A 27,505-nucleotide genomic window follows, 5' to 3' on the forward strand; every position below is an offset into this window, starting at 1 on the left:
CATATCATACACTTTCTTGCTATTCCTGAGCTACTGCTGCACAGTCAGCCCCAGCGCTTCCCACTCCCCCTCTGCTGAGCCAGAACATCTTGCTGCTTTGTTTTCATTAATAAAGTGTAAATGTGACTCTCAGCATGCAGGCTCTTTAGGACTATATCAGCTAAATGGAGATACTCATAATGCTTTATTGTTAACAGTGAGTGAAGCCACAAGAAGCTCAGTACTTCTGGATGGTTGAAGTCTTGAAGAGCAGCATCAGTCAAGCAGAGCAGCAGGAGCCATGTCTTTGCCCTTCCGAAAAGAGTTGGAGAAATATAAGAATATCAATGAAGATGAAATACTCAGCAAACTCTCAGAGGATGAACTGAAACAGCTAGAGCATGTTCTTGATGACCTTGATCCTGAGGTTAGTAACGGGGGCCGGGGGGATTGTAGTTCAAAAGCTGCCAATTATAATTATAAATGCCACATACTGTAGCATTTTATATTTGTATTCCATTACAGTAGAGGCAGCGTGCCCTAAAGGATGATCAACTCAGCTGGGGACATTTTGGTTTTATTCCTGCTGTGATGTGCTACTTGCTTTTGTACAAGTCACTGTGCCCTTTCTCTGTCCCTTGTCTATTTAGACATGAGCTTGTCTGCAATCTAAATCTTTAATCATGTTTGCAGACTACAGCATGTGAAGCTTTTTATGGCTGCTATTTCTGAACACAGCAATAAACAAACATAATGTGTATTTGTGAAGATCAGATCTTTTGAACTTCTGAAATCTGTTGACTATGTCATTCAGCAAAGATATTTTTAGCTGAAGAGAGTATATTTAGGCATGATTAAGAAAAATAAGATTCAGCTACAGAACCGTCATTTTCTCGAGAGCAAGGATCATGTGGGTATTTGAAGATACTCTCACAAAGAATTTGAAGATCTCTGGTCTGGGAACCACTTGGTCCCACAGTAATGAGGTTACAGTCACAAGCGTGCTGGATGGGAATTCTGCCTGTACCTACCCCAAAGGCTTCCAAACGGATGTAGGAGTTTGAAAACTGGCAGGTAAACTGGCAGATAAAATCCGTACACTCTGGAGATAAATTTGAAAAAACCACAATAGATTGATAGCTTCTAGTTTTATATCACAAATTTACCTGGAAATTAAGGGTGAGGTTTTCTGTTCTCTCCCTCTCTGCTGCCACCTCCCTCACCCCTACCACTTCCACAGTGTGTTTTTTGGCGTGTTCAAATATCTGGCATCTCAGTGGGAGACACAGAACATTCACAACATTAAGACCAAGCTGTGGTGCATTTGTAGTCAAGCTACATATGTGCAGTAAATGGGTACGTTTGTGCACAAAAAGGTAAAATGTCTAGTGACTTGAGCATATTGGATGTGCACAGGATTCCCGGGATATTTGCCAGGGATCAGACTTACTGTGCATGTTCTGGCCAAGGCTGAAGTGCTTCTGCAGTGCTTTGGGGCAGCTTCAGCCTGCTGACTTTACTGCGCATAGACCGCGAAGTCCACGTACCTGTATTCCTTTCTGGGATTTCCTGGGCAGAAATGTGGGAAACTTATGCATCTTCCTATATCATGGGGTGCAGATGCAGTCGCATGGTCACACAGCTACATGTTTCAAGTCAGGCTCCTTCTGCTTGCTTCCTGCATACTCTAAATAGCTGAAGTCCAAATAATTCACCAATTACTTTCTGTGCGTGCCATTCATTTCTGAAGTCCAGGAGACATCTATGTTAGAATGAAAGGAATTTTTGAAAAAATGAAAAGAAAGAAAAATGAGAAGAAAAACGAGTAAAAGAAGAGAAGAAAATGTAGAGAAAATGTATCCTGATCTATTTATCTGGACTGCAAACTCTGTGGTTATAATATGTGTAAAACAAAGGGCTCTGATCTTGCTCAGTTCTTTGGTGCTGTGATTGTAAATATGGTTAATGAATATGTTAAGAGGTGGTACAAACAAGAAGGCTGGAAGATACACTGGTTTTAATGGTTACATTTAGGTAATGTGTGTTATTGCTGTCAACAAAGAACATTATGTGAAGTGACATGCAAAGAATGGTTTCATTAAACAAAACAACATTGAAATTAAAATTTGAACACTAGCATCTTCTTTACATGCTTCCCTCTCTTCCACAGAATGCCTTGCTTCCAGCGGGATTTAGGCAAAAGGACCAGACCACTAAGGCAGCTACAGGCCCTTTTGACAGAGAACGCCTGCTGTCGTACCTGGAGAAGCAAGCACTTGAGCACAAGGACAGAGAAGACTTTGTACCATTTACGGGGGAAAAGAAAGGTACAGTCTGTCTTTGTGTCAGTGTTGAGTAACAGACTGCCTAGACACAAACATCCACCACTGCCTGGCCTTGGTGTGGAATACGCTGGGACAACAGAGGTGGAGGCTGTTTCTCTGCAGGGTGAAGCTCAGGAGTCAGGGCGAGCACTGTCGAGGCAGATGAAGCGGTGGTTTTATCTGGTCTGCCTCGCTGCTCTGGAGTTACAATGGCAGGTTTGATCGGGCCCGCTGGTGGGTGTGGGAGCACAGGAGCACCAGTCCAGCAAAGGGTTCACTCAGCAGCTCCCAGATCAGCAAATGCTTCTTTGCAGCCGCGGATGGACAAGGGTGGCCTCCTGACTGCACTGGGACTACTCCCACGCGAAGCTTTAGGCCCACGCAAGGGCACGGTACTGGGGGAGGTGTTTAGGAGGAAACATTAAATTCCTTTCCAAGTCAGTATTGCCTACAATTGCTCTAAGTAATAGCTCGGGGAATACACTTACAAAAAATAAGTATTTTTCCACTTGTTTACTAGCACATCTGGCAATGCTATTCACGCAGACAGTTTCTCTGCTTCCCTTTGTCCTACAGCTACAGGAAAAAAAGGGAAAAACAGGAAAACCTAATTCTAATTGTTCAAACATTGGTAGGATAACCTTAGGGCAGGAACATATATTTTTAAGCAAACAATGTTCCTTTAGCACCATTATCTCTTTTTCCTCATTTATATACAGTGGATAAAAATGCCTACCTCGGGCCACGCCTCCATTCAAGAAGGGACTTGTTATGCCTGGGTCCGTTTCTGGCCATCTAGTGAATTTGCCATCGTTTCAGCAGGACCTGCTTAAGGGAAAGCAAAGATTTCAAGAAAGTCACATGCAACATTTTTTTTACTTTATGTATCATTACCAAAGATATAAAATGTTATTCACAGTCCAAAAGTTGTTACTATCATTACATCGTGTTCCTATTTGAAACAGCAGTTTTGGACAAACGAGCCATTGTTCTACGTCTGACAGATACATTATTTTATCAAGCAGCATGTTATTTAACCTGCGTTTTTCCTCCATCATAACTGGTGCTTGCTGCTATTCACAGGGTGGCTCTGAGCCCATGGAAATGCAGTGCCCCTGCAGTGATCCTGCGGTAGCAGGAGTGATCAAGCACATACTGTACAGAAAGAGAAACAGTTTATTGTTGTATGGATTTATTACCAATTGTTTCCCTTTTCCATTCTCACATACACCACTGGATTAGTACAGTGCAAGGTACCACTTGCAGGTCTCTGCATATTTATACCAACACCATCAGTCAGGTCTCACCTTGCTGATATTTACTGACTTAGGGCTCAGAATTTGTATTTTGCACTGTAGTCATGTCTGAGATCTCCAAACATGCCTGAAACATAAGTACACAAAAATCCAGCGGTGGGTGGAATTGCATATACCCATAGGGCTGGCACTTGATCTGTACAAAACTATTCCTGGTATTGTCCCTGACAGAGTTATTGTACGTACCGGCCTGTTAATTCTATTTCAGTTTTCTTTTGGTTAGACTAAAGCAGTATTATTCCTAAGTTTGCTTCTCTTAAAGTGCTTATTATTTCGTGGTGTCTCCGGTGTGGAAATGCCACTGCTTTACAAACACAGATGACCCCACAGGTCACCTTTCCCTCTGCACAGACTGAATTCAGCCATGCCAGCATCTAAAACTATTCTTATTTTGTTTTCTGATTTACTGTGATCATTCACTTCAAAATTACAATTTGAAGAATTGTGACAATTATGAGGTTATGATAGCATTTTAGGCTAAGGGAATCGTTCCCTTAATTTTTCCTGTTCCTTGTACAACACCAGTTCCTGACAAAATCTTCAGTATCAGCTTTAGCAGATTAAGTCAAATGAAAACAACCACGTGCTGTGATTTATGCAGTCATTTTACAACCATAACTGAAACACAAAGAATCCACTAATTTATTTTTTTTGTCAAAGGCCAAATGCCATAAAATGCCCTTTGTTTCTTTGTTAATATTAGAAATAACTAAAGTAATCTGAGATCTGTACAACTGATGAGGTGTCCAGTACCTTGACAACTGAGAACTGGATGAACAGCAGTGTCATTTTTGTGCTGCTTTAAGGGAAATGGCTTTGGGAAAGAATCTATTTATTTTGAGCTTGATCCTATATTGGTACTGGTGTCTCTCTCCTGCTCCCGACTTGGCAGGAGGTAGCCACAGAAAAACAACCAGAGTTCAAGCACTGGGCTACGCTGTCCCCTTGTTCTCTGTACCCCTGGCTCTGCGCTGCAAAAACTTCTTGTAGAATCTGAACCTTCTGGAATTGAGATCTCCATCTGTCAAACGTCCTGCAATTTTCCTATTAATTGTATGCTAATTCTGCTAATTGGGTGAATCTGGTGAAACACGAATGTTGCGCAAAGGCCATGTATGGCTGGCTCTGGATGTTAGAGTCCGTGCTTGTAGCTGCAGTTTTACTTATTTTGACAAACTTGATTGAAGAGACAATAACAGAATGACTGTATTAAAATATTAATGACTTGATTTTCATTTATACTACAATATTTCCTGTGCAAGGAAATAAAGCAATCCTGCAAAGACATTTCCAAGACAAGAGACTACATGCTGGATTTGAAGTCACTTTAATTAGAGAATAATTAGCATTCTTCCAAAGCTTAGTAATTAGCTCAGGATAAATAATTTACATTTCTAAAATATGTCCTAAAAGAAACTAAAGAAGAATATCTCTTGAGGAAAAGCTTATTCTTCACCTTCATCATGTTGATGGTCTCTAAGGTATATTTAAAGACTGGTAAATATTTATATGATTATATTATATAGATGCCCATTAAATGATTTCTTTACAGTACAGCAGTGCTATAATTTAGCCATATTGTAAGTATTCTCTGATTAATTTTACACTAATTCTACTAGTTAAAAATTAAGTTCTGGGGCAGTTCCAAAATGCATCCAGTTGTGTATAATTAGAAGAGGGAGGTGTTGATGTCAGTGTACCATTTGGCAGTATTTACCACCTGAGAATATTTGTGTGTCAGTAGGATTAGAATATGTCAAGTGTTGTTTAAGCTTTTGTCACTGTTTTGTACTTTGATATTTTTCTGCCACTGGGAAAGCATTTATTTTTTCAAATCTAGGAAGTAGGATGCTTCTGTCAAATGTTAAGTGATATTTCTACCAGTTCCTATGTTTGTCATGCAAAGCTGATATTGACATGAAAATTCAGTGATGATCTGAAAAAAAGGTGGCATTTTAAATATCCTCCTTCCAGAATAGTCTGTGATAAATCATTGTTGTTTATCTAGTGTCTCTGCCTAACTTTTTTAGTGTTAAAGTTTTATTGGAAAGTTCTTGACTAAAAAGCAATACCAAACAGCTGCTGAAGGACAAAATTCAGTTGCGTATGTTGGTCTCCATATGCTGAACACAACCATCAGGTTTTGATTGTGCTAGAAAACAAGCCAAAACAAATTCCAGAGCTGATGGGGATACTCAGAGCGGTTAAAACACAGAAAGTGTTAAATACGAGCTCGAGGTGGGGGGCTGGTCCTGCAGGGAGTTGCCTTGTTTTTGGTTGTAATCATGGTTTGGAGAGGTTGGAAATGTTTGGCAAAAACAATCAAACGTATGGCTTGCATTAGGGTTTTGACCCACTGCCATATTTCAGCTTGTTAACGTACTACATTAATTGTTGTACAAAACGAAGGTTTTAAGCCTGTACAGGATAGCTTTCAAATTGCAATGAAACCCCAAGTTGTGTGCTGTGCCAGGGTCAGAATGGTCCCAGCCTGCCAGGTGTGCACCCAAACTGGCCACCAAGCAATTTTTTCAGACCTAAGACAAGTCAGGGGTGGGTACGTTATTTGAATGTCCCCATGGCAAGTGTTTGTTCCCCCTATGGTATGCAAATGGTCTGGTGGCCTTCAGGAACTGCTGTGCAACACAGCTGATCATCAGCCATCCCCACCAACAGAGGGTTCGTTATTAATGAGCAGTGGAGGCGCAGGGAGTTAGGGCTGATAACTGTAGCCATAGTGATTGGCAGCTTGTGTTTAGTTTATGTATTTTTGGATTAGTTCCTACTTAGGGTGGATATTCTAGAAGTACTTGCGTAGAATCTGATGAACTACAGGAGTTACTTTGACCCACTGCATTTAACACATATAGCTAGAACGGCTGGTTATCACACTTAGATCACTGTGAAACCTTTTCTGTACCATTTTCAAGTTCATGAAAGGTCCAGAAATAAAAAGAAAAGGTAGAGAAATTAAGGGGCAGGGCATGCACAAAATATTAAAGAGCAGCGTCAATAGTGCATGTTTTCTTCTTTCTTTCTTTCTTCATTCTCTTACTGAATGTGGTCTGTACAGCTGATCTCAGTTAAGATCTGAGTACTACTGTAATGCAAACAAAATATTAACAATATTTCTGGTTTGTTGCAGTGGTTCTCTTAAGTACATGACATTAATGAAACAATTGAAAAAAGTTCTGTTGTGAAATATCATTAGATATGAAAAGTTGGCCATGCCATTTTTAATTGCTATAAGGATTGTTGTTTCAACCCTTTACCACTATCCCTGTTTTCTACAAGGTCTTCTGCTCCTTGCCAAACCATTTCATTTTGGATCCGATCCAGTTCTCATCAAAGTCACAGAAAAACTCCAGTGGATTGGGCTATTATTATTTGTGGCTGGAAAGGGAAGGGGAACACGCTTGTATGGGATTAAATGCTACCATTTTTAGCCAACTGATAAAAGGGGAAAGGAAGAAAATAAGGATGATGAAAGCAGAGAACTTTTGGGCAAACCCCTGTTTTCAGTTGCTCTGGCAGAGACTGTCTTGCATGTTGCGTTGTGCCAAGCAGAGCATCAATACACAGCACTAGTAATAACGACAGTCATTTTCAGAAGGTCAAAGTATTAGAGTAGATGCTAATGAGTTCCAATTCTGGTTTCTCTAACAGACTCAATATAAAAAAAGTTAGGGTTTAGTTTAGAGGCACAGTATCTTTCTTGGATTGACAAAGACAGTCTTTCCACTCTCAATGCTGAAATGGCTTATTTAAATTTTTGCCACCTTCTTCCTGTTCTTCAAGGCTTAAATTTAGAACCGATGTTTGTCTCTTGAAGCATTGAAAGTGCTGCAGTTGCTGACAGTAATGCCTCCAGCCAGTGCCTTTCACTGCTTGCTTTTGTAAGATCCTGTTTTAGTTGCTTATGACTTTGCCAAACTTGCACAGTTCACACTGAAATTTCCCATGCTGAGAGCCTGCCTTGGGCTGAATTTTTGGAAAGTGTCAGCAAAAAGGACTCAGCTGTTTCCAAGAACAAGATTAGGAGAAAACACATTGTTTTATCCATCTAAAGTAAATTTTTCCAGCTGTTTTTTTTATAAGCTGCAGTGCCTCCATGCTTTGAAGAGGGTGCTTGAAATATATGCCCTTTGCAGTCCCCAGGGAAATACACTTGAATTTGGCGTCTTCAAAATATTGTGCTTTCTTGTACATCCAGTTTGTTATAGCGTTCTCAAAATACTCCCCCTGCAGTGACTGTTAGCCATGTGCTCAGAGCTTCTGCCTGGACGTGCAGAAGGAACTTGTGCCAGCCCAGCAGCGCCCAGAGAGACCCAGCGTGGCCAGCTGGAGGGTGCACGGGCTCGTCTACATTGCTCCTGAGAGGCCACTGTCACATCAGAACCAGGGCAGGGAGACTCTCCTGCTCTGACAGTGCTCCCCTCACTTGGGAAGGGCACTGTAAAGGAGAAAAATAAACAGCCAGCAGAGAAGTGGAAGGATTGGTTTTTGAGGAGCTGTATGAATATGTTCAGGGTGAAGGACTAGATGTGGCAGTTCTGGGGAAAGGCACTGTAGTAGAAGGTAAGGAAGAGAGGGCAGAGGGAAGGGAGGTGGTGGGTAGGATCAGGATTCAAAGATGAGCTGGACCAGGAGACACGAGGGATGGGCAAGACACGAGGAGCAACGAGGAAAGGAACAGAGGAGAAGGGTATGTGAGACGGGAGAAAAGAGGCCAGAGATGAAGATGACTAGTGTGGCATCTAGCTTTGCCTAAGTCTCAAGGCTCTTTGATGTCCCTGAGAACCTAAAGCCCAGCAGCTTGACTCTCCTCCTCTGCTGCCATTCCACATAACAGCCTTCTCCTGCTGTTGGGGAAGTGGGTTTACCCATGTGGTAGTCCAGAGGACTGCTGCAGGAATACAAGGATCCTAACTGTTGTGGTACTCCATGTGAGGGCCTGATGAAATTCTGGACTTCCTTCTGTTCTAAAGATTATAGGTTGGCTTTTGTTTATTTTCATTTGGGAAAGTACACTTTTCAGAATAATTCTTTAAAGGGTATTGCTAAGGTGGCAGAATCTAGGCACGCTGACCAAAGTGAAAGATGCTGCTGCAATTTGACTTTGTGCATATGCACAATAGATTTAATAACTTGGGAAAGCTTAACTTTGCAACCTTCCTTTCCATTATCATAATTTTAAAGGCAAAGAATATGCAGACACTAATCCAAGAGTAACAATACAGCAGCAATTATGAAACTGCATTTTAATCCCTACTAGTTTTTGGCTTCACACTTACTTGAACTTAGCCTGTTTTCTTCTTCATGATACAAATTTATTCCTGGTATGAACTAGCTCAATTTTCATAGAACTCCACAGAGGAGTTTAAGGAAGTTTCAGAAGAAAAGAATAGTGCAAAATGGAAAAAGTGAATCAGGTGCCTGTGATTTATGCAAGGCAGATTTCCAAGATTATTGAATTTCACTTCTAAGGTCAGTGCAGCATTCTGTAATTGAGAATAAACAGGCACTCACTGTAGTCAGCGATTCATTGAAAAGTAAGAAGTAGTAAGTGTAACCAGACATTTTCTTGAAAGTACAATAATCTGAACCACAGCTTATAGGAAAAGAAAGTATGTTACTGTTTTACAATTATGACAGAAAATGCATTTGTATTATAAAATTAAGTAACTATCCTTAATAAAACTGATTTTAAATAAAAGGACATTTTTACAGCTTGAATCAATGGGGTTATTTCCCATTGCTTTGTGCTTTGCTGAGTTTTTGCTTGTACAATTTTGGCTTGTACAAGGTGGGAATAAATACTGAGTATTTATATAATTAAAATGGGGGAATTCACAAAAGTCTAATGACATAGGAAGGAAGGCAGAGAGAAGATGTTCCAAATACTGTAAACTATAAATGAAGATGAAATCTTCAGAATGTTTTTTAGATTGGTCACACTAGTAATATCCTACCAATTATGCTATTAAAATTACTTTTTTTTTTTCCTTTATATGACAATAAACAATTAAACTTATTTCAGGAAAATAAACTTGAAGTAGTTTCCTGCCCAATTAATGCATTTTCCTGCAGATATGCGTATGTGGTTATGTAGTTGACTATTACTGCATAAGGAAATGAAGTTAGGGATACATTTCATTTCCTTAGTTTACTTTGATTGCTTTAATGGAGGCATTTGCATAATGCAGGAAATCAGAGCTTGCTAAAACCAAGTGGCAAACTTACACCTATGGTTCTATGACTGTACACAGTGTATTTCTTTTTTTTTCATAGAATTTGTTTTCCTTTTATCTCACTTTGCATTTCTGTGTCTCTCTGTAGTCCTTTCTACTGAATCCTCCTTCTCTCTAGTTTTCAATGGATTTTTTCCTTGAGACTCTTTAGGGTAAAACATGAACCATATCATATTTCAGTTTGAATAGAAGTTTTGCAGTGTATGAAAAGGAATAGGGCTGCTGTTAAACTGAGCTGGGACAAATCTCTACTCACTGCAGTCACATTCAGAAAGTCCCTGGGTTATAATAAGATGCTTCAGTCACCCTGGTGACCAGGCACTTATCTCAGTTTGACAGAAAGAAGGGGAGAATTGCATTGATTTACATGATATCTATAAACATAACTTTTGTCACTGTTTTTTTTCATTGGTAGAAAGATAAGCTATTACTATTAAGACTTAGCACAGAACATTAATATATTCTGGAGGCAAAATGTAACACAGCCAACATTAATTATACCACATGGAATGCTATAATAAAATACCTTCTAAAATATAGTGTGACTATAAAGAGCATGAAGAGGAACAGCCTTTCTTCGTAAATCTCACTTTAAAATAATAAAATGTCACTATTCTTCCAGGGCTTCTTCCAAATAATAAATTTTAAATTTAAGCTGGACCATTGAAACAAGCAAGCCACAAGCCATATTTTAGTTTGTCAGTGAATTCCATGATGGCACTACATATTGAATTTACACAACGGAAGGGACCTCCTGGATCTTTAAACTCTGTCCTTAAAATAACGAAGGAAAACTGGTTGACAGCCATTTATTAACACAGGCACACAGCTTTTGTTGTTGGTCAACAGATAATGAATTCCTACTAATGTGCTAAATGGATAAGCTCTTCTAACCTCTATCTGCTATGCCACCGCATCTCTTGACAGTGGGATAATGCAAAAGAATGTTCTTATCTAGATATCAGAAAAAAGAATATTTTTTAAATGCCACTGGATGCCATTAAGGCCCACATATATTAAAGATATATATTGCCATCTTTGACATGACCTTACCCCTTGAAATATTTCATATAACCAGTAATAGAATTTTTTTCTAAAACATTTGCCAAGAATGCTTTAAATGAAACTATCATTGGGAGTCATACACACAAGTAAAAAGATTTGGGCTGCCCTCCAAGAATTACATATGCCTGAAAAAATGCTTAGAAATTGTATTTCTATACATGTGAACTGTACAGAAAAAGTATGAGCCTGTATTGGTTTCCATTATCGCTGGATTTCTTGCTACCCAAGATACGTGGCCTGCCCACATCCAAGGTCCACTGGGAAGGACCAACTGTAATGCATACTGTGTCCAGTTTATACAAGACTCCAGGTCCTCTGTCCCCTTACAATGTTATATGCAACAGTATAGATTTCTGTCAGTATTTGCTAAGAGACTGGCTGGGGTTTGGGTCTGTGAAGAATCACTCATTGCCTGATGGAGATGTTTCATGTGAGCTATGGCTCTGTGGAGTACAGCTCCTAGGGAATAGTATTATCAGCCAGGATAAAGATAAGCAGGATTCCCACAAGATCTCAAATGACCTACTGATTACTTGAAACTCATGTGGAACCACTACAGATCTGAAAGGAAAATATTTTACAGACTTCAGTTTAGGTGGTAGTACAGGGAGAGCACAAATAAAGCTACCTTCATAGAGTATTTCTCACCCCAGATTTCCACTTGACTTTTGTTGGATGTTGCTTGGAAGGCTGTCTCAGATTCATATCACCCAGTGCATTGTGAAAGTGAAAATGATTCTTACCTTTGGCCCACAAAAAAAAATTACCTAGTTAAAATATTGCATGTAAAATGAATCATAATATGATACTACTTTGTCTTTCTACATGACTTTCTGTCCAGTTTTGTACTCAGAAATTATTTAGCCTTAGTACAAATATCTCTAGGGTAGATAATTAGAATCCTGCGTCAGTAAACCATGCCAAAGTTTCCGAAATATCCATTAAAATTTTTTCTGAGCTTATTCCGTGACCTCAGTCATGGAAGCTGACAGTGTAGAAATTGCTGTAGACAAACTTGTGTGAAAGAGATAAATGAACTAGGCATTATCTACATGAAAATGATACTTTGGATCATAATGGGGAAAAATTAAGCCACAAAAGGATGACAGTGTTGAAGAAGCAGGGGCAAAGCATCTGTAATTTAACACTGAGTATCAGCACTGGTAACAAAACAGTATCACTAATACAGTTGAAATTAAACTATTTTAGAGACATTTCTGAAAGCCACAGGATATGCTTCAAGCATTACATTTAGAATGTACAAAGCTGCACAAAAAGACAATTCAAAGTTGACAGTGGCCCAAAGTTCCCCGCATCCAAAGGTCATCACAGCTTCATTACAATGGGATTAACTAAAGCCTACTTGAGAAGTAGTGGTTAGGGACAGGGTGAGGGGAGCTACTCTGCAGTGGACAGTAGAACATGGGAATTCACAGAATTATCAGAGCAATGACACCATCTGTTGCATGTGGCATCATCTACTGTATTACTGACTGTATGGGTTGGTACAGCAAAGTCCTGAGTGGGAGAAAAGCCCCAGCAGTGCTGGTGACTGAAGTGCAGCCCTAGCTCTGATTTAAAGGGTCTAGTGCCAAGTATTTGCAGTTACGTCATCACACTGCTGAGGTTAAATGTAAGAGCAGGGTACAGGAGTAGTGGGACTTTTTGTGGTGTTTCTGGATTTATCTACAGTTTTCTCATTTCAGCAGAAGGGCTGATGATCTCAGTCTTGAGGAATATTGCATGGATGGAAACAGACACCTGCTGACCCCAATGTAACAGCAGGATACAAGGAGAGACACATAGGTCAGGAGTCTTTCTTTGGGAACACGTGGTTCTGTTCAGTTCAGACTTTTCAGGATAAGGCTCTTTATGTGAATGATCATCAGGAGACCCAGAGGGGAGATACTCATGGAGAGACTGGGAATTAAATTGAGTTACTGGAAGAGAACAGCTTTGCTGGACTTTCAGGCTCTGGTATGGAATTTGGTAAACTGAAAGACTCTTACAGTAGGATGGTTTTAACTGTTTCTGGTACCTCATTTAAATATAAGAATGACGTTTTTGCAAGCTGTTTCCATAGACCTGTTTCTGCCTTATTTAAGGCCACAGGAACTTCAGAAAAATCCCAGCTGTGACTGGTCCTGGGGATTAATTTTAGGAAATTTGCTTCCATATTAACAATCACCAATACAGAGCAGAAATTGGTACCTTTTATTTTTAGACTCTTACTAAGATCCTGGCATCAAGGATAGCATCGAGTAGAAAAAGGAAAGCATGCCCTTGATATATTTCCAAGCAGTTCCATTGTCACAGACTTATTCCCCCACTGCCAGGAGGCAGATGAATTGTTCCAATAATTCATTACTCACTCTGGCTTTTTTCTTCTCTTAGGAAAAATATTTATCCCTAAAGAAAAGCCCATAGAAACCCATAAAGAAGAGAAAGTGACCCTGGATCCGGAACTAGAAGAAGCCTTGGCTAGTGCATCAGATACTGAGCTCTACGACCTTGCAGGTTAGACAATATATAGGTATGATCCTCCTACATACACATCCAGTTCTTCTCTGCCTGCACCTGCCACCAGGAATATCTCACTGTCATCTCCCAAGTACCTGCTGTTTCGCCATGCAGACAGGCGGCCAGCCTTTGGGCCACACATTGCCCATGAGGACATCAAATATGACTCAATAGCTGCTGCATTTTAGACATCTCTCATCTAATTATCATTGATGTAGCAGGCAAGGGGAGAAGATGAACCAGTTAATATACTTTGGGGAAGGGAGGGGTCAAGATGCAGGCTGGGGTGTTTTACATTGTAGTGGAGACCATTGATCTACTGCATCCACATTGTCTGTAGTGTACTATTGCTACCTCCTCTCAACTCTGACATCCCAAATGGTGGGGTGACCTTGTTAGAGGATGCAGTGCATGAAGATCCTGCATCCATGAGGGAGTTTGGAATCTAAGCCCTTGAATCAGAAAATTGGTTGCCAGCTGATTAGACCTGTCTAACTTTACCACTTTTAATTCTTTTCCTTTAATCCCAAGTATGACCTCATGTTCTAGAGTGTGCACAAAGGAAATAATTTTGAAATATACCCACTTGCATAAATAACATTTGAAACTATAGTATAACAAAGGCCAGTCTGAAGTTCTTGAACAGCCTGTGATTTTCAAGCAGTTCGTATCATGGATTATCATCTGAATCCCTAATTTGGGAAGAAGCAAACCAGTCAGGGCTGGTGAGGTTAATGTCAATAGGTCATCCTAAGACCCTGCACAACCTAGTGTTGCGATCTCCCTGTGGAACCTGCCTTTTCCACTCAGTTCGGCGTGGATCCTTCCCTGGGCTCTCTGAGATCCATGGTCTATCTTTTTGGGCACTAATCTGTGCAAAAATTTTGGTGGGAGAATTTCAACATTTTTTTGTTTTTCTTTAGGAAAGTCCAGATGAAATATTTCAGCTTATTAGATTAATCTGAATCTGGGTTAGATCAACATTAAACTCAAAACTCTTGTACCTGCTATATTGTCCTATTGAAGGACATGATCTTGCCATTATCTTCTGTAATTCCTGGCTACACCACACATTTCTGTATGCATTAGTCTTGGCTCTGAGCGAAATGTGGTGTATTACAGCATTATAATGCAGCTGGCACTTCTCAGGAATTCTGAAGTTCATGGAAGGAAGTTCCAGGTTTTGCTCATCTCTGGTCAGTATCCAGCCATTTATGACAGAATTTGTAGGTATCAAAGTCTAATGAAAACCAGCAAGTAGCACACTGACTGCCAAGAGTTCTGAAAATAATCTGTAACAGCAACTAGAGAGTCATTTGCTTACAGAACAGAGTAGTTTCCATAAGAAAAAGACCCTGATTATAAAAGTAAAAATCTACATTAAGTTAATAACTTCTAATTCCTGCATGATCCTAAAGAATAAAGTCCAATTAGACAATTTGTGGAAGAAGTATCAGCAAACACAGAACAATTTATTCTTTGATATTATGGAAGTTCTTTTGCAGAAAAGATAACTCTGTCTGCAGGTTCTTTTATGGAATTTTGATTTTTTTGTCATTCCTCTCATAATAGTTCTCACTATTTGATGTCCTGGAATATATATTTTTTTTTCCCCCAAGTACATTAGCATCCATATGCTTCTATAAGAAACCCATGTGAATGCTAATTTATTAAGCTAATCACACATACAGTCGGATGCTTCTTGGATATGCCAAACAATGCAAGGAGCAACAGGAGGTTCAGGTTGTATATTATGGAAAAAAATTCATTAGGAGTGTAGCACTGAAACAAGTTACCCAAAGAGAGTGTGGGATTTTCATCCCTGAATGTTTTCAGGATCCAGCTAGACAAAGCCATGGCTGACCTGGTTAATATTGGCAACACTCCTGCTTGAACGGGAGGCTGGACGAGATTACCCACAGTGGTTCTTTCCAGCTGGCATTTCTGTGATATGCATACTACACTGCTTCATTTGTTAAAAAACTTACATTAAAATGTCTGTATCTCCAGTATTTAGACCCCTAAAGACTCCCTACAAGCAAGCGTGCCTCAGAGTTACCATTTTATAAAGGGTTTTTTGTTTGGGGAATTGAACTAGAATTTGTAGCAGATATTTTTCGCCTATCTTTTTCCTACCATTAACATTGTATCCTGTTCCTGGTATTTACACATTTTAGCTGTTCTTGGAGTGCACAACATGGTCAACAACCCAAAATTTGATGAAGCAGGAGCCCGCGGTAAAGATGGAAAAGCAAGCGTGAGAAGTAAGCAACCAGATTTTTCTTGTGGGCTATACGTCATCTTTAGGGACTTGTAAATCTATAGGTTGGGTGTATTGGTCTAATTTAGTGTAATGGAACATGGCCTTACCTTGACTGATCTAATTAATCATGAGGGGAACCTCTTTAAAGTAAATATAATCTTAATATTCATTATCTATAATGACAACAGCACTATGCAAACAAATCATTCCTAAGGAGCTTAACTGCAGTAACTGGCTCTGCAGAGGTGCTTGACAGGATGGGAGCACTTAAAAAGCCAAGACATATATTTCCACTGCAGTTTAGGCAGCAGACAGAAAGCAGCATGCTGTAGCTATGGGGTGGCCAGGGCACAGGCCAGGCCATCTTGCCCAAGTCCCTACAGTTCCCCAACTGAAGAACGAATTGTAACTATGGGGCTGGAGCGTGGCAGTCGCATCTCTGACCAGAGTCACGTCAAGCTGCCTTCACAGGGAGGCAGAGACCGCATGGATGTGCCCCTGACCCAGTTGCTCTCTCTCATCTCCTACCTCTGCCTCCATCCTGGGGCAGCGTGTTTGAACACTGGCTGTTACAGGGCTTCTTAGGTACATGGGGAGTGTAATTGTTCAGGAAATCCCCCAACAGAAACTGCTATAGTTACTAAAAACAAATCCAGAAACGTTTGTACTAAATAAACAGACCTTTGGTGAATCAGAACTTAGCTCACCAGCCAAAAGGAGGCTGGATGGGGCAAAGAAACGGATACATCTGAATTCCAAGTTCTTCTTGAGAGCTGCCAAGCATCGATCCAAAGCTTGTCACCTCCAAGCTCTGGGATATCAAGTAGGCTAAACTTTGCTTTTTAAGACAAGATTGAGGAATGCTCTTTTCTGGGGAAGCCGTACTCAAAAAATGTTTTCTTCTTGCAAGGCCATGAGAACAGCAACTATCTTTACTGAGGAGTTTCATTTCCATCCTTCTTTACTAAAGGGGAGGTGGGAAAGTAGACAGGACACTGTGTCACTTCATTTTTCTCAGGATTAAGGTTGCTCTGCAAGCCTCCCCAGTGGGGCCCTGTGCAAGCTGCCATCTATCTCATAACAGGCAACTGCATGCATTACTAATCCACATAGATTTCAGAATATTTTTGTTGTACTGAGTCAAAATGTCAGCTATGTGAGTCAGCTAAACTATGCTCCAATCACAGACTTAAGAAGCAGAAGATCACCGTCACATCACTTTATTCTTTGGTCCAAAAGCAACACCTTTCCTTAGCCAAGTAAAATGCTTCAGTAAAAGAGGGAGACATCTCAAAAGTTGCCCATCAATGTGGCAAAACAGCACCATTATTAAAGAAACAAGATAAAACTCGTGGGAAGCCACAAGAAGTAGAAGGTGAAAAATACTGCTAACTCTAGACTGAGTATACTGTGATGTCTAACCTGAGGACAGGGTGCAAGTCTCTCCCCAGCTCCCAGCTTGGCAGAGTGTTGCCATAAGTGCAAAAAAATGCTTTGCTGGTTTTTGTTTGCCTCCAAGATAGGGTGAATTCTCTTTATGCGTTTTACCAGTTGTTTTCAATTTCCTACTCCCTAGGAAGGCTGGAGTGTTATTCAGTGTTATTTTTGTGAGGTCTGTCAGGGAACTAGGAAAAATAATAGTTGAGGGGAAAAGGGAGCAGAGTGAAAACCAGCTCAAGGTTTGTGTATGACTTTGTCTTTACTAAGAGTATGGGTTCTATAAAAAGACTTGGGTTTCTGTTGGCCCATGATATCGGCTGAACTTTACCCATTGCACTGAACAGCAATGCGTACATTGAGACTCAAGCACAGGTCTTTGATATCACTCCTCTGTCTGCAACATAAAATAAAAGGGTTTAAACATACTTGTGGTCAGTAACATATTCCTTTCTTGCCTCTAGTGGCTTCAGTGGTCAGGGTTTATAAATCAATCTCCACAGCTACATGCGTGGGAGTTAAAAGTACTAATTGTTTTCTCAGCTATGATTTTTATGCATCTCTAAGAATATTTATAGCTCATAGCTTGCAGCATTAAAAACTGTATCTTTTTGGAGCATGAATACTGAAAGACTTAATAAATCTTGGTGCTGGCAACCGGACTTGCTTTTCATGCTTTGATAGTTTTATTATTTAGAAAGTGCAGATGTTGCAATTTTACAAGAGCTAATTGAATTTATCATAAGGCTGATAGCATCAGCCAAGGGAAGGAAATTGAGGGGCCTCCTGGTCATGTCCCTTTGTGTTAGCACAGTCTATTTGTAAGTGTAGGGACATTTTCTCACTAATGTGATGGGCAAGTTCTGAGCACATCTTCCTTTACAGGTGTTAGGCAAAGAACAAAGCAGCCCTTGCAGTATATTTCATCTTATACAATAGACTTTAAAGCTGCTTTGGCTCAAATTAATTGTGCTGGGACTTTTGTACATAAAAGGAGGAATTTGCCCATGATGATACTGCCCAGCCGCTGCACCTGCAGCTTCCAGTGACATGCTTCTGGGTGCACAGAAGGTGCAAAGGGCATGACAGGGATAATGGGACTAATACTCCTACTTCCAAGTTTTGTGGTTCATATAAACCTTTTCTTGAATGCCACAGTACAAACCTAAATGGGACTCGAAAAGCCAGACTGTTAATGACGATGCCTGCTCCTTACATCAACATTTCATGAGATCTTGTGTTGCAGATGTGGTGAAAGGTGAAAAGGTCAAGCCCATCTTTGAGGAGCCACCTAATCCAACCAACGTGGAAGCAAGTCTACAAAGGATAAAAGCAAATGATCCTAGTCTCACAGAAATTAATCTCAACAACATAAAGGTAGATGCTGTGGTTTCCTTTATGTCATCACAGGAGGGTTTATTCAAATTTTTCCAAAGCCCTTTCCTTTTATCTTCAAATTTTGTCTCTCTTTACTGTTCAGAAGAAGCAGAACACACAGGAAAGGGGTGTGGAGGGAACTGTTGTAGAGACTCCAAGGTCATCAATGCCTGCTACTGAATTATATGCCAATTAAAAGCCCAAGAGGTGACTCCCTCTGGCTGCCTTCCTTTAGCAGGTGATAAAGCAGGATATCTCATGGGCACTATGTAATCATCATCGGCCAAATTCAATTAGCTCACACCTGCAAATGGAAGAGGAGCTGGCACTTGGAGACTAAGCAACCAGCAGCAAAACCAGAAAGTAGCTCAGAGATCAGTCACGCGCTTGCGTTGGCCTGACCCAGTTAAAGGCAGTGCTGACATCCCATCCTAGCACAGGCTTCCATAAGTCTCTGAAGGCCACTACGAGCAGAGCACGTGTTGTCCATTCTGAGATACTCTTAAAAGCATTGGAGATATTTAAATTGTGCAGACTGTGGCTATTAATCAATCAGTTTGATAATAATTAAAATCAGTACCTAGCAATGTGACTGGCTTTCCTAATTACTGGGTTTATCTTCTTAATGCAGAATATTCCTATTCCAACACTGAAAGAATTTGCAAAAGCTTTGGAAAGCAACACACACGTGAAGACATTCAGCCTTGCAGCTACTCGAAGCAATGACCCTGTAGCTATTGTAAGTTTAAGCACTGTCTGGAACAAACCCACAACAATTTTTAAGTAGGTCTATGTCTGCTTTAGGATGCATTCTTCATTTTCCCTTGCAGAATTTCTCTGTGACTATGCAAAATAGAAGTGTAATCTCTTTTGATCTACCTCTATGTACTTCTAAGCCTTTTTGTGGTTTATTTCTTTGTAGGTACTAAGCCATGTTTTGCAGATACTCTGTTATTCCCTGAAACTCTGAAGACATTATCTCATATTCCCTCTTTTTGACCCCCTCAGGCATTTGCAGATATGTTGAAAGTGAACAAAACACTGAAGAGTCTGAATGTAGAATCCAACTTCATCACTGGGACGGGTATTTTGGCACTGATTGATGCACTGAAAGTGAATGAATCCCTGACAGAGATTAAAATTGACAACCAGGTAAAGAGAGAACATTAAGTAAAAGTCCATTTTTGTGTCCCTTCTATATAGATTCCCAGAGGGTTTTCCTAGAGGCCTCTGGCAAAGTCAAGGCAGCCTCTATGGCTCAGTCATTCTGCAGCTCACATCCCATGCCTGTGCAACCAAACAGTGGAAATCCTCTAAATAAAACTGGTCAAAGCCAAATATAATACCCAGAGCAAAATCTCCAGGGATGGGATTCTCTTTGTAGTTTGCAGCACAGCAGTGAAATACAACCACTTATTTCCCTCTAATATGAAAACAAATATTTTTGTTTCTTTTGGGGATATTTCACCACATCACCGACAGAGGCAGCAGCTGGGCACAGCTGTAGAGATGGAGATTGCCAAGATGCTGGAGGAGAACTCCAAGATTCTCAAGTTTGGATACCAGTTCACAAAGCAAGGTCCAAGAACCAGGGTAGCAGCAGCTATCACTAAAAACAACGATCTGGGTAAGATGCTACTACATCTACTCATCATTTGTTTATGTTAGCCAAGCCGTGACCTTCCTAGACACATCTCTTCCTGTCTGTACAACATTCCATCTGCTACATGTGAGGGGTGATGCATAGCTCCACAGACTCTAGAGCAGACAACAGCCACTATTCTTCTTCTCCCACTCCTTCTGGGAAGGGGAGTTATTTCAGCCTTTTCCACGAAGCACCCTGGATTTCAAGCTGACCTGTCAGCTGTTTTGGCCAGTAAGCAGAGAGCCAAACCCATCCTATTTGTTCATTCCTCACTTCTTTGCCCTGCTCGTGACAGACCAAGCCTGCCCAACCAAGGGAACAAAAAAGCCCTTCCTGCCCGTGTGACCAAGTGCAAGCAAAGACAATAAAGCTTTGCAAGTTCTACCTGAGTGTGACAATGCTCTGCCCTGTGTGCTCAATAGAGCAGAACAAGAACGAGATGACTGGGCAGGAGTAGTTTACAGTAATAACGAAAAAAAACCCAACCCAAACCAACTATGTGGTTTTAATAAATTCTACTTCAAAGTGAGGTGTCAAACCTTGATGCCTTTGCTGGCTTCAGCTTGGGTTTCTCTCTGTGAGAACTGAGATAAAAGTTGAGCTAGAACCTATTTCTTTCAGACATACTTTTATCTTTTTGCAGTTTTAATTTTTAGCAGTACCTACGCATTCCAATGATATACTGTTGGTCCTGAAGCTATTAGTGTCCCAGAATGGTATTTGAAACATCCCACCAACAAAGAGAGAAAGGCCTTTTTTTTCCACTATTTAACCTGCTGCCATTAGACATATGTCCTGTACCTTATCTTCATTTTCCTGCTTTTGCATTGTATGGTTCTGTTCAAGATGTAATAGGACAGAATAACTTAAAAGAATTCAATAAAATAAAATAAATGAAGCAACAAACCACTGAAAGCAGACACAAAAGACTGATGTTACACTGTAGGCTTTGGAAAAATGCAGTCTGCCAAGAAAGCACTATGAAATAAACCTCCTGATAGTAAAGTAATGCAATGTTTGTAGTAATATATTGTTGTTATTGACTATCTGTAGTGGAAAGCATTCATTCATCCAGTTTTACTGCTTTTGTTCTGTCCTTCAGCAGTTCAGTATCAGAAAGCGGATGTGACAGTTTGATTTAATACCAAATTTTGTATCACAGAAACAGGAGAACCTCACTAACCTTATCTGGCCAAGTCAGAGAAGACTCAATACATTTTTATTAGGGTATGGAGTAGCAAATGGTGCCCAATTAGACCTGCTCTATACCAGCTGAAACTTATCTTAGGTGCTGTAAAAATTCACAAGGCGCTGCTTGTCAAAATAATACTGCTCATAACACAAATCTCATCACTCTCTGCTTTGCCAAATGGCAACTCCAACTTACTTGGTTTCTAGTGAGAATCCAGAGTTAATAAACTTACTATCAGATAGTTGATACAATCAGAGCATGTGAAGTTTAAACAGATAATTTAAGGTTCAATATGATATTTTCCTTGTTGTCAATACTCACTGATACCAGTACTTCAGAGTACTTAAGATTATTTTCTAAAAGATAATTATTACTTATCTATATAGTATACACTTGTGCAATTACAAAAGTTATTAATCTTTGGTGCTTAATGCTTAAATTATCCAGAGCACTGCCACACAGACTAGAGCAGACCAGTATCAACTTAGCTGGAACACAGTGGCTTTTAAAAGAAGAATAAAACCTGTAACAAAAATCTAAGTGGAGCCACTGGGAGAAAGAACTGAAAATGGTGATTTCTTCATCATCTAAAACCTTTAAGTCAGAATCTGATTTTTATAGAAAATGTATTGATATGAACATCTGGTGAAATTCTACAGTCTGTGATACAGAAAAGTGCAGTTTAGCTACAAATGTTTTCTTTAGCATTAAGATCTATTAATTACGGCATTTACGGACATAATCCTGTTGAGTATTTCTTGGAATCTTCTTCCTTCTTATTCATGTTACTGGGAAGGGAGTGTGCCAGTGAGAAAAGTCCTTAGGCTCTCAGGAAAGCAATAATGACTGCTCTTTTCTTGTTTTATTGGTCTAGTTCGTAAAAAGCGGGTGGAAGGAGAGCGGCAGTAGCCACGCCACGGAGGATGCAAGGCAAGATTGGAGGCCACCAACAACTGCTGTCTCAGTGTGCTCACTGGTCAGAAGGGAAAGCACTGGAAAACCATTACAATGGGAGTTATTAATTGTGTTAATGTCTCCTTTTAACCTTGAAAACACAGTCTGTTCTTTTTTAACTTTCACGGTTAATTTAATTTTTATGAGAAAGATTCATAGTTGGTTTGATTTTAATGAAAAGAATGATTTGCAATATCTGAAGCCAAGACGCAGAATCTTAATTGTGTTACTGAGCTTAAAACCTAGTGACTCTGATCCTTATTTTAGACACATTTTGATACATTAAAATATGATCTTGTGTTTGGATAAAGGATTCTCTGCTGAAAGTAGAAATTTTAGGGCCAAGTTCTGCAATGCCTTATGTTTGTGAATAATCCTTACTTACATGTTTATAGTGCTGCTGAACTGAACCCTGCAAAGGGACGCTCCCAGGAGTAGAACTAGTAATGCCAGTACAGGTTTGCAGGATCACACCCTCGAGCCTCTCTCCTGCAGTGGGATCTGGGCAGCTGGAACCACGTTGGCACAGCATCCTTCTGCCTTCTTGGGTCTCCACCCGTCCAGGTCCAAGTGCAGGATCACGCCTAGACATATAAACATTGTCAAAGCCTACTTGTTTACATAAGCTTAGGTTAGGTGGATCATTTCACAATGTTACACTGACACTTGTTATTCTTACTCCACATTGTAAGGTAATATTAGTGCTGCCAATCCTATATACTTTGAATGTTTTGGTTTTTTTTCTAGGCCAACAGGTTTTTATTTGCTACTAGAATGCACATTTAACAGCTATTAATTTAAACAAGTATTCTGAGCAATATTTGTTTTACTTTGAGCCATGCATTTAACTTTTTTTTAGTTCTGGTATTTATGTACATTTGTTAGTATTATAGAACTGTTCTCAGGACCTTTTAGATGAAGATTAATTAAACAGTGAATCCAGGAGAGCAGCTGTGCTAGCAGGTAAAAGCATTAAAGGGGTAGTTGTGACAGCTACGTAACTTACGTGTATAGGCTTCAGTTTGGGTTTGTCCCTGTATCACAAGGCACTTAGGTACTTGCATCAGTGCTTAGCTGAATAAGGGCAGATTTAAGCGTAGGCACAAATGCTTTGCTAAATCAGGGCCTTAACTCAGATGCCGGACATAATCTTAACCCAGTGGAAAACACTTGGGAAGCAGCAACTAACCCCAGTGCTCAACAGCATCAAAATTTTAGTAAAAATTCAGTCTAACATTTCATTTTGTGTATTTTACAGTCTAAAACTATTCTCTACCATTGTTTTATCACTGCCAACAGTTGTCTCTGACTAACAGCCAGAGGTTCATTTTGGTTACACATAGGCATGCTGTCAGAGCTCAGGGAGACGCAGGCTAGGTGTGTCACACATACCAATGCTTTCAGAAAGCTGCAGAAATGCACCTGGGTCTAGTGCTGCTCCCCCAGAAACACTAGCCTCTCCTCTGAGAGCTCCTTTGGGACACCAGGGATGAAGCACTGCTTCCTTCATCGGGGTGACATGACAATGCTGGAGGTCATAGTCCCTCCTGACCGAGGGGGCAGAGCTGTGAGCACTGGAAACCAGGGGAGCCCCAGGAGCAGGCGGTACATGTTGGATGTACTTCCCTGCAGGATGTTTTCCTGACCAGTGCTGGGGTGCAAGTTAACAGGATGAACCCTCCCTCCGTGCCTTTTGTAATGGAAACGAGTAGGTCGAAGGCAACATTCTTCCTGTTGGATACTGGTCTTCATACTGGCATCCAAACTGAATGACATACATACACTTAAATCCCACTTAAAATAGTTTGCTAAAGTGGTCTGCTGAGCTGGGATGTAAAGTGCGGTATTCCTGGAGACCTTCTAGTCTTTACAATTCCACCTCTCCCTCCCTTCCCAAGAATAAGACTGAAACTTTTTCTTTGCAAGTAAAAAACACAATACACAGGGGACTCTTGCTGAGATTTTCCTTGGATCCATGCAGGATTTGCTGTGAAAAACTTTGATATCCCATTAAAAATACATCAAGTTCTGTAACACAGTCATAACTCTGCATGGGCTTAAATAAACAGTCCTTAAAACCATGCAGATTGCCAGAGGAATACTGGGCTTTGCAGCACTGAGTCGCATAAGTAGTAAGAATCCTCATCCCCAAAACCAAAAGATTATAGTCACTGACAAACTTCAGTGATTAGAATCACACTGCCCCTATTTTCTTCCTCTTTTCCTTTGATCCAGCCAAGGGAATCCCAACTATCAATCATTTTTTTTAATGTATTTTGAAGTTGTTTTTTTTATAGTTTCTTTTTTAAAAGGTGGTACGTCTATGTGTTTCAGGGAGACAAGTGCAATCCATTTCTAGTCTTAATTGCCATTTAAGGTGTTGGTATTTGCATGCAGCAGTTCTACAAGGATGGATAGATTGGTCTGACTGCTTCATGATATCTGCAGCATGTCATCCTGTACAGCTTTGCTCAGAGCCACACAAGTGGTTATATAGTCAGGTGGCTCCATCCATGTCAGCTACCGTTCGCACCATGGACCAAGGTACCTGGCTGGGGAAGGCCCTGTGGGCTCTCTGTCCCTTCTTTGGCCATGCTCTTTGCACAGGCGTGTTTCCTCTGAAGGGAGGATTCCTCAGGCACTCCAGAGTATCATCTCCAACACCAGCCCCACCATGCAGTAGCAGACAGTGCCTGGAGCTGGGCACCCTGTGGCAGGGGACCTGGGAGGTCCAGCCCCTTCCAGCAGGCCTGAGGAGAACTCCTAATCCCTGGCCATTTTTTCCAGGCAGCTGCTGCCAGCCCCTGCCAGGGGGCTCAGTGACCAGGGACATCTCTGTCCTGCCTTTTCTGTGTGCTCCACACAAGGGCTTGGTTGTCACCTGGCCTTGAGCATCACAAATCAAACACTGCAACAATACAAAGATCTGTTCAATACAACAACAGCACATGGTGGTGATGCTTTAAGGCAGATTTTCATATTAATATAGGATCATTGAGCTGGTTAAAAATCTCTGCAACTAACATGAAGGGGGTCAGGACATGACTAGTTATTTTAAATTCCACTTTCAAGCATCACCTGGCATACTCAATGCTGAATGGGGAACAGGGACAGAAGAGTCCTTTTTTCTTAAGCAAACATTCAGGAGTAACTGTCTATTTTTGCACATTGCTTCTCGTGTTGACAGCTTCGGTTTGGTTTGTATTTTTTATATATTTTTTCATGGAAAAGCTCAACTTTGTGTGTGTCCTAACATACATGTGAATCGTAGCGTGCACTAAGGACCATATGTGTACATGTATAACTCTAGATGAAGATGTTATCTCTGGAACAAAAGTAATTGCATGCGCAGAGTATGGTGCATATTACTCAAGAGGAAGGAATTACCACGCTATGTAACAGTGACTCCCCAGCATTGTGTTTTTCTAAATAAATCTTCATAAAGGATTTGGCTTTTGCAATTTCTCATGGGTTTGTGCCTTGCATCAAGCCTTCCTTGACGCTCTGACATTAGAGTAAGCAACTTTCTCCACTGTGGCTCTTGCAATTTTCACTCATTTGCATTATCTGCCAGGATTCACCTTTTCTCCCCTGCCATTACATGCACTGGGCTGGAGCTCTGTGAATGATGGTTGGGTGCTCAGAACCAGGACTGGGAGAAGAGAAACCTCCAGATTTAAAGCAAGTTCATCATACCTGTCCATGCCTTGGTTTGCACACTCTTAACATCAACCTAATACTTTCCTGCCTCCCAACGCAGCAAACGCTTGTGATACTGAACTTCTTAGAGGAAGATGCAGCAAGAGATGCACTTTTCTCTAGAGGAAATAAATGGGAAATTAAAACCTCCCATTTTCAGAATGTGTCACTATCTGAGATACTTTGGATCAGATTTCTGTGATGCATCTAGACATCTAAAGCTGCACATGGAGACCCATGGTATTTTTAGGAGTGACTAGGTACCAGCTCCCACCAGCTGCAATGTAAGTTTAGATACATCAGATACATAAATTCCTGTCCTTAGGCAGTTACATACCATAAGAATCTGGCACCCAACGCCCATTGGGAACTTACATGCTTTTGAAAATTATGCCCCATATCCTGAGACTAGATTGTATTACTAGTGTTCTTTCATTATTTTTAATATATGCCATAAGTACACAGTGAAAAGTGAAGACAACCGAAAAGCAGAACGCTTATTCTACAGTGCTTAATATTTTCTTTAGCTCTGGTGTCAGTTTTTACAGCTCTGAAATTATGTGACAAAGCAATAATAGATCTCTGCAGGCTGCAGTTCTTTTTTGAGGTAAAAAATTAGTGCAATTTATAAGAGGTTGCTGCCACTGGAGCTGTACAGACTAGATTTCTTGTTTCCTTCATCACTAACTCGGAGAAGAGAGATTTCACTGTTTTGTGAAATTTACAGTCCAATTCAACTGTGTGAAGTTGCATGCATAAAATCTCTGTTCTCTAATCAGGCCCTTGCATCCAAAACAGAGGAGAAGCACTAGATCAAATTATCCTTCCTCAGCTAGCTTCTACTCAGAAAGCCTGCAAAATGTGCTTTCCGTGAGCATCAGGTAGAGAGGCCATCTCTTCTCCACACAGTGTCTCACCAATCTTCCATATGGTCTCATTGGAATTTGACACCGGGAGCATACACTGATTTCTTCCAGGGTATACACAGTTCTAAGCTTCAAGGGAATCAAGTGCACTGTAAAGTGCCTAAAAGCACAGACTGAGTTAATGAACTGTTAAGCTGACCCTTTGAACTGTTAAAATGTCCCTTAGACCTTATGCTGCACGTTAAAACACATTGCAAAGTACACATAAAGTGTACGTGCATAAAGGCAGTTAAAAAAGAAACTTCGGAACATCTCCCCATGAACAATGAGCTCTCTGCAATCCCGGGGAAGTTCAGTTTACACAGAGAGAAAAAACCATCTTCCCTACCCATATAAAGACTGCCTTCACTTATGTCAATACTTTAGCCCTGAAATCTCAGTGTCTTTTACTTTTCCTCTCTTGCATGCCAAAAAAAAAATATAGATAAATGGATGAGAGACTTAAAGAAAATGAGGAAATCTCATAGTGAAAGGAGGTATCTGTGTCCCAGTATGTGGTTCTGCTGGGATTTGCGGAGCCTAACATCAGAGGGGTGCTCATGGGAACTATGCAGTGC

The 27,505-nt window shown here is 40.5% G+C and overlaps 1 protein-coding gene across 1 annotated transcript; it reads left to right on the plus strand.

The window, feature by feature from the left end:
• The first annotated feature begins 197 nt into the window (after positions 1-197).
• LOC106889585 (tropomodulin-2) lies at positions 198-25,770 on the plus strand. The gene is made up of 9 exons (XM_014944750.1): positions 198-406; positions 2,150-2,306; positions 13,330-13,452; positions 15,633-15,719; positions 18,402-18,532; positions 19,164-19,271; positions 19,541-19,684; positions 20,015-20,159; positions 22,244-25,770. The coding sequence occupies exons 1-9, from the start codon at positions 281-283 to the stop codon at positions 22,276-22,278; spliced, it is 1,056 nt and encodes a 351-aa protein (XP_014800236.1). The 5' UTR covers positions 198-280; the 3' UTR covers positions 22,279-25,770.
• Positions 25,771-27,505: the final 1,735 nt, after the last annotated feature.

Source organism: Calidris pugnax, unplaced genomic scaffold (assembly GCF_001431845.1).
Source record: "Calidris pugnax isolate Ruff unplaced genomic scaffold, ASM143184v1 scaffold70, whole genome shotgun sequence".
Lineage (NCBI taxonomy): Eukaryota > Metazoa > Chordata > Aves > Charadriiformes > Scolopacidae > Calidris > Calidris pugnax.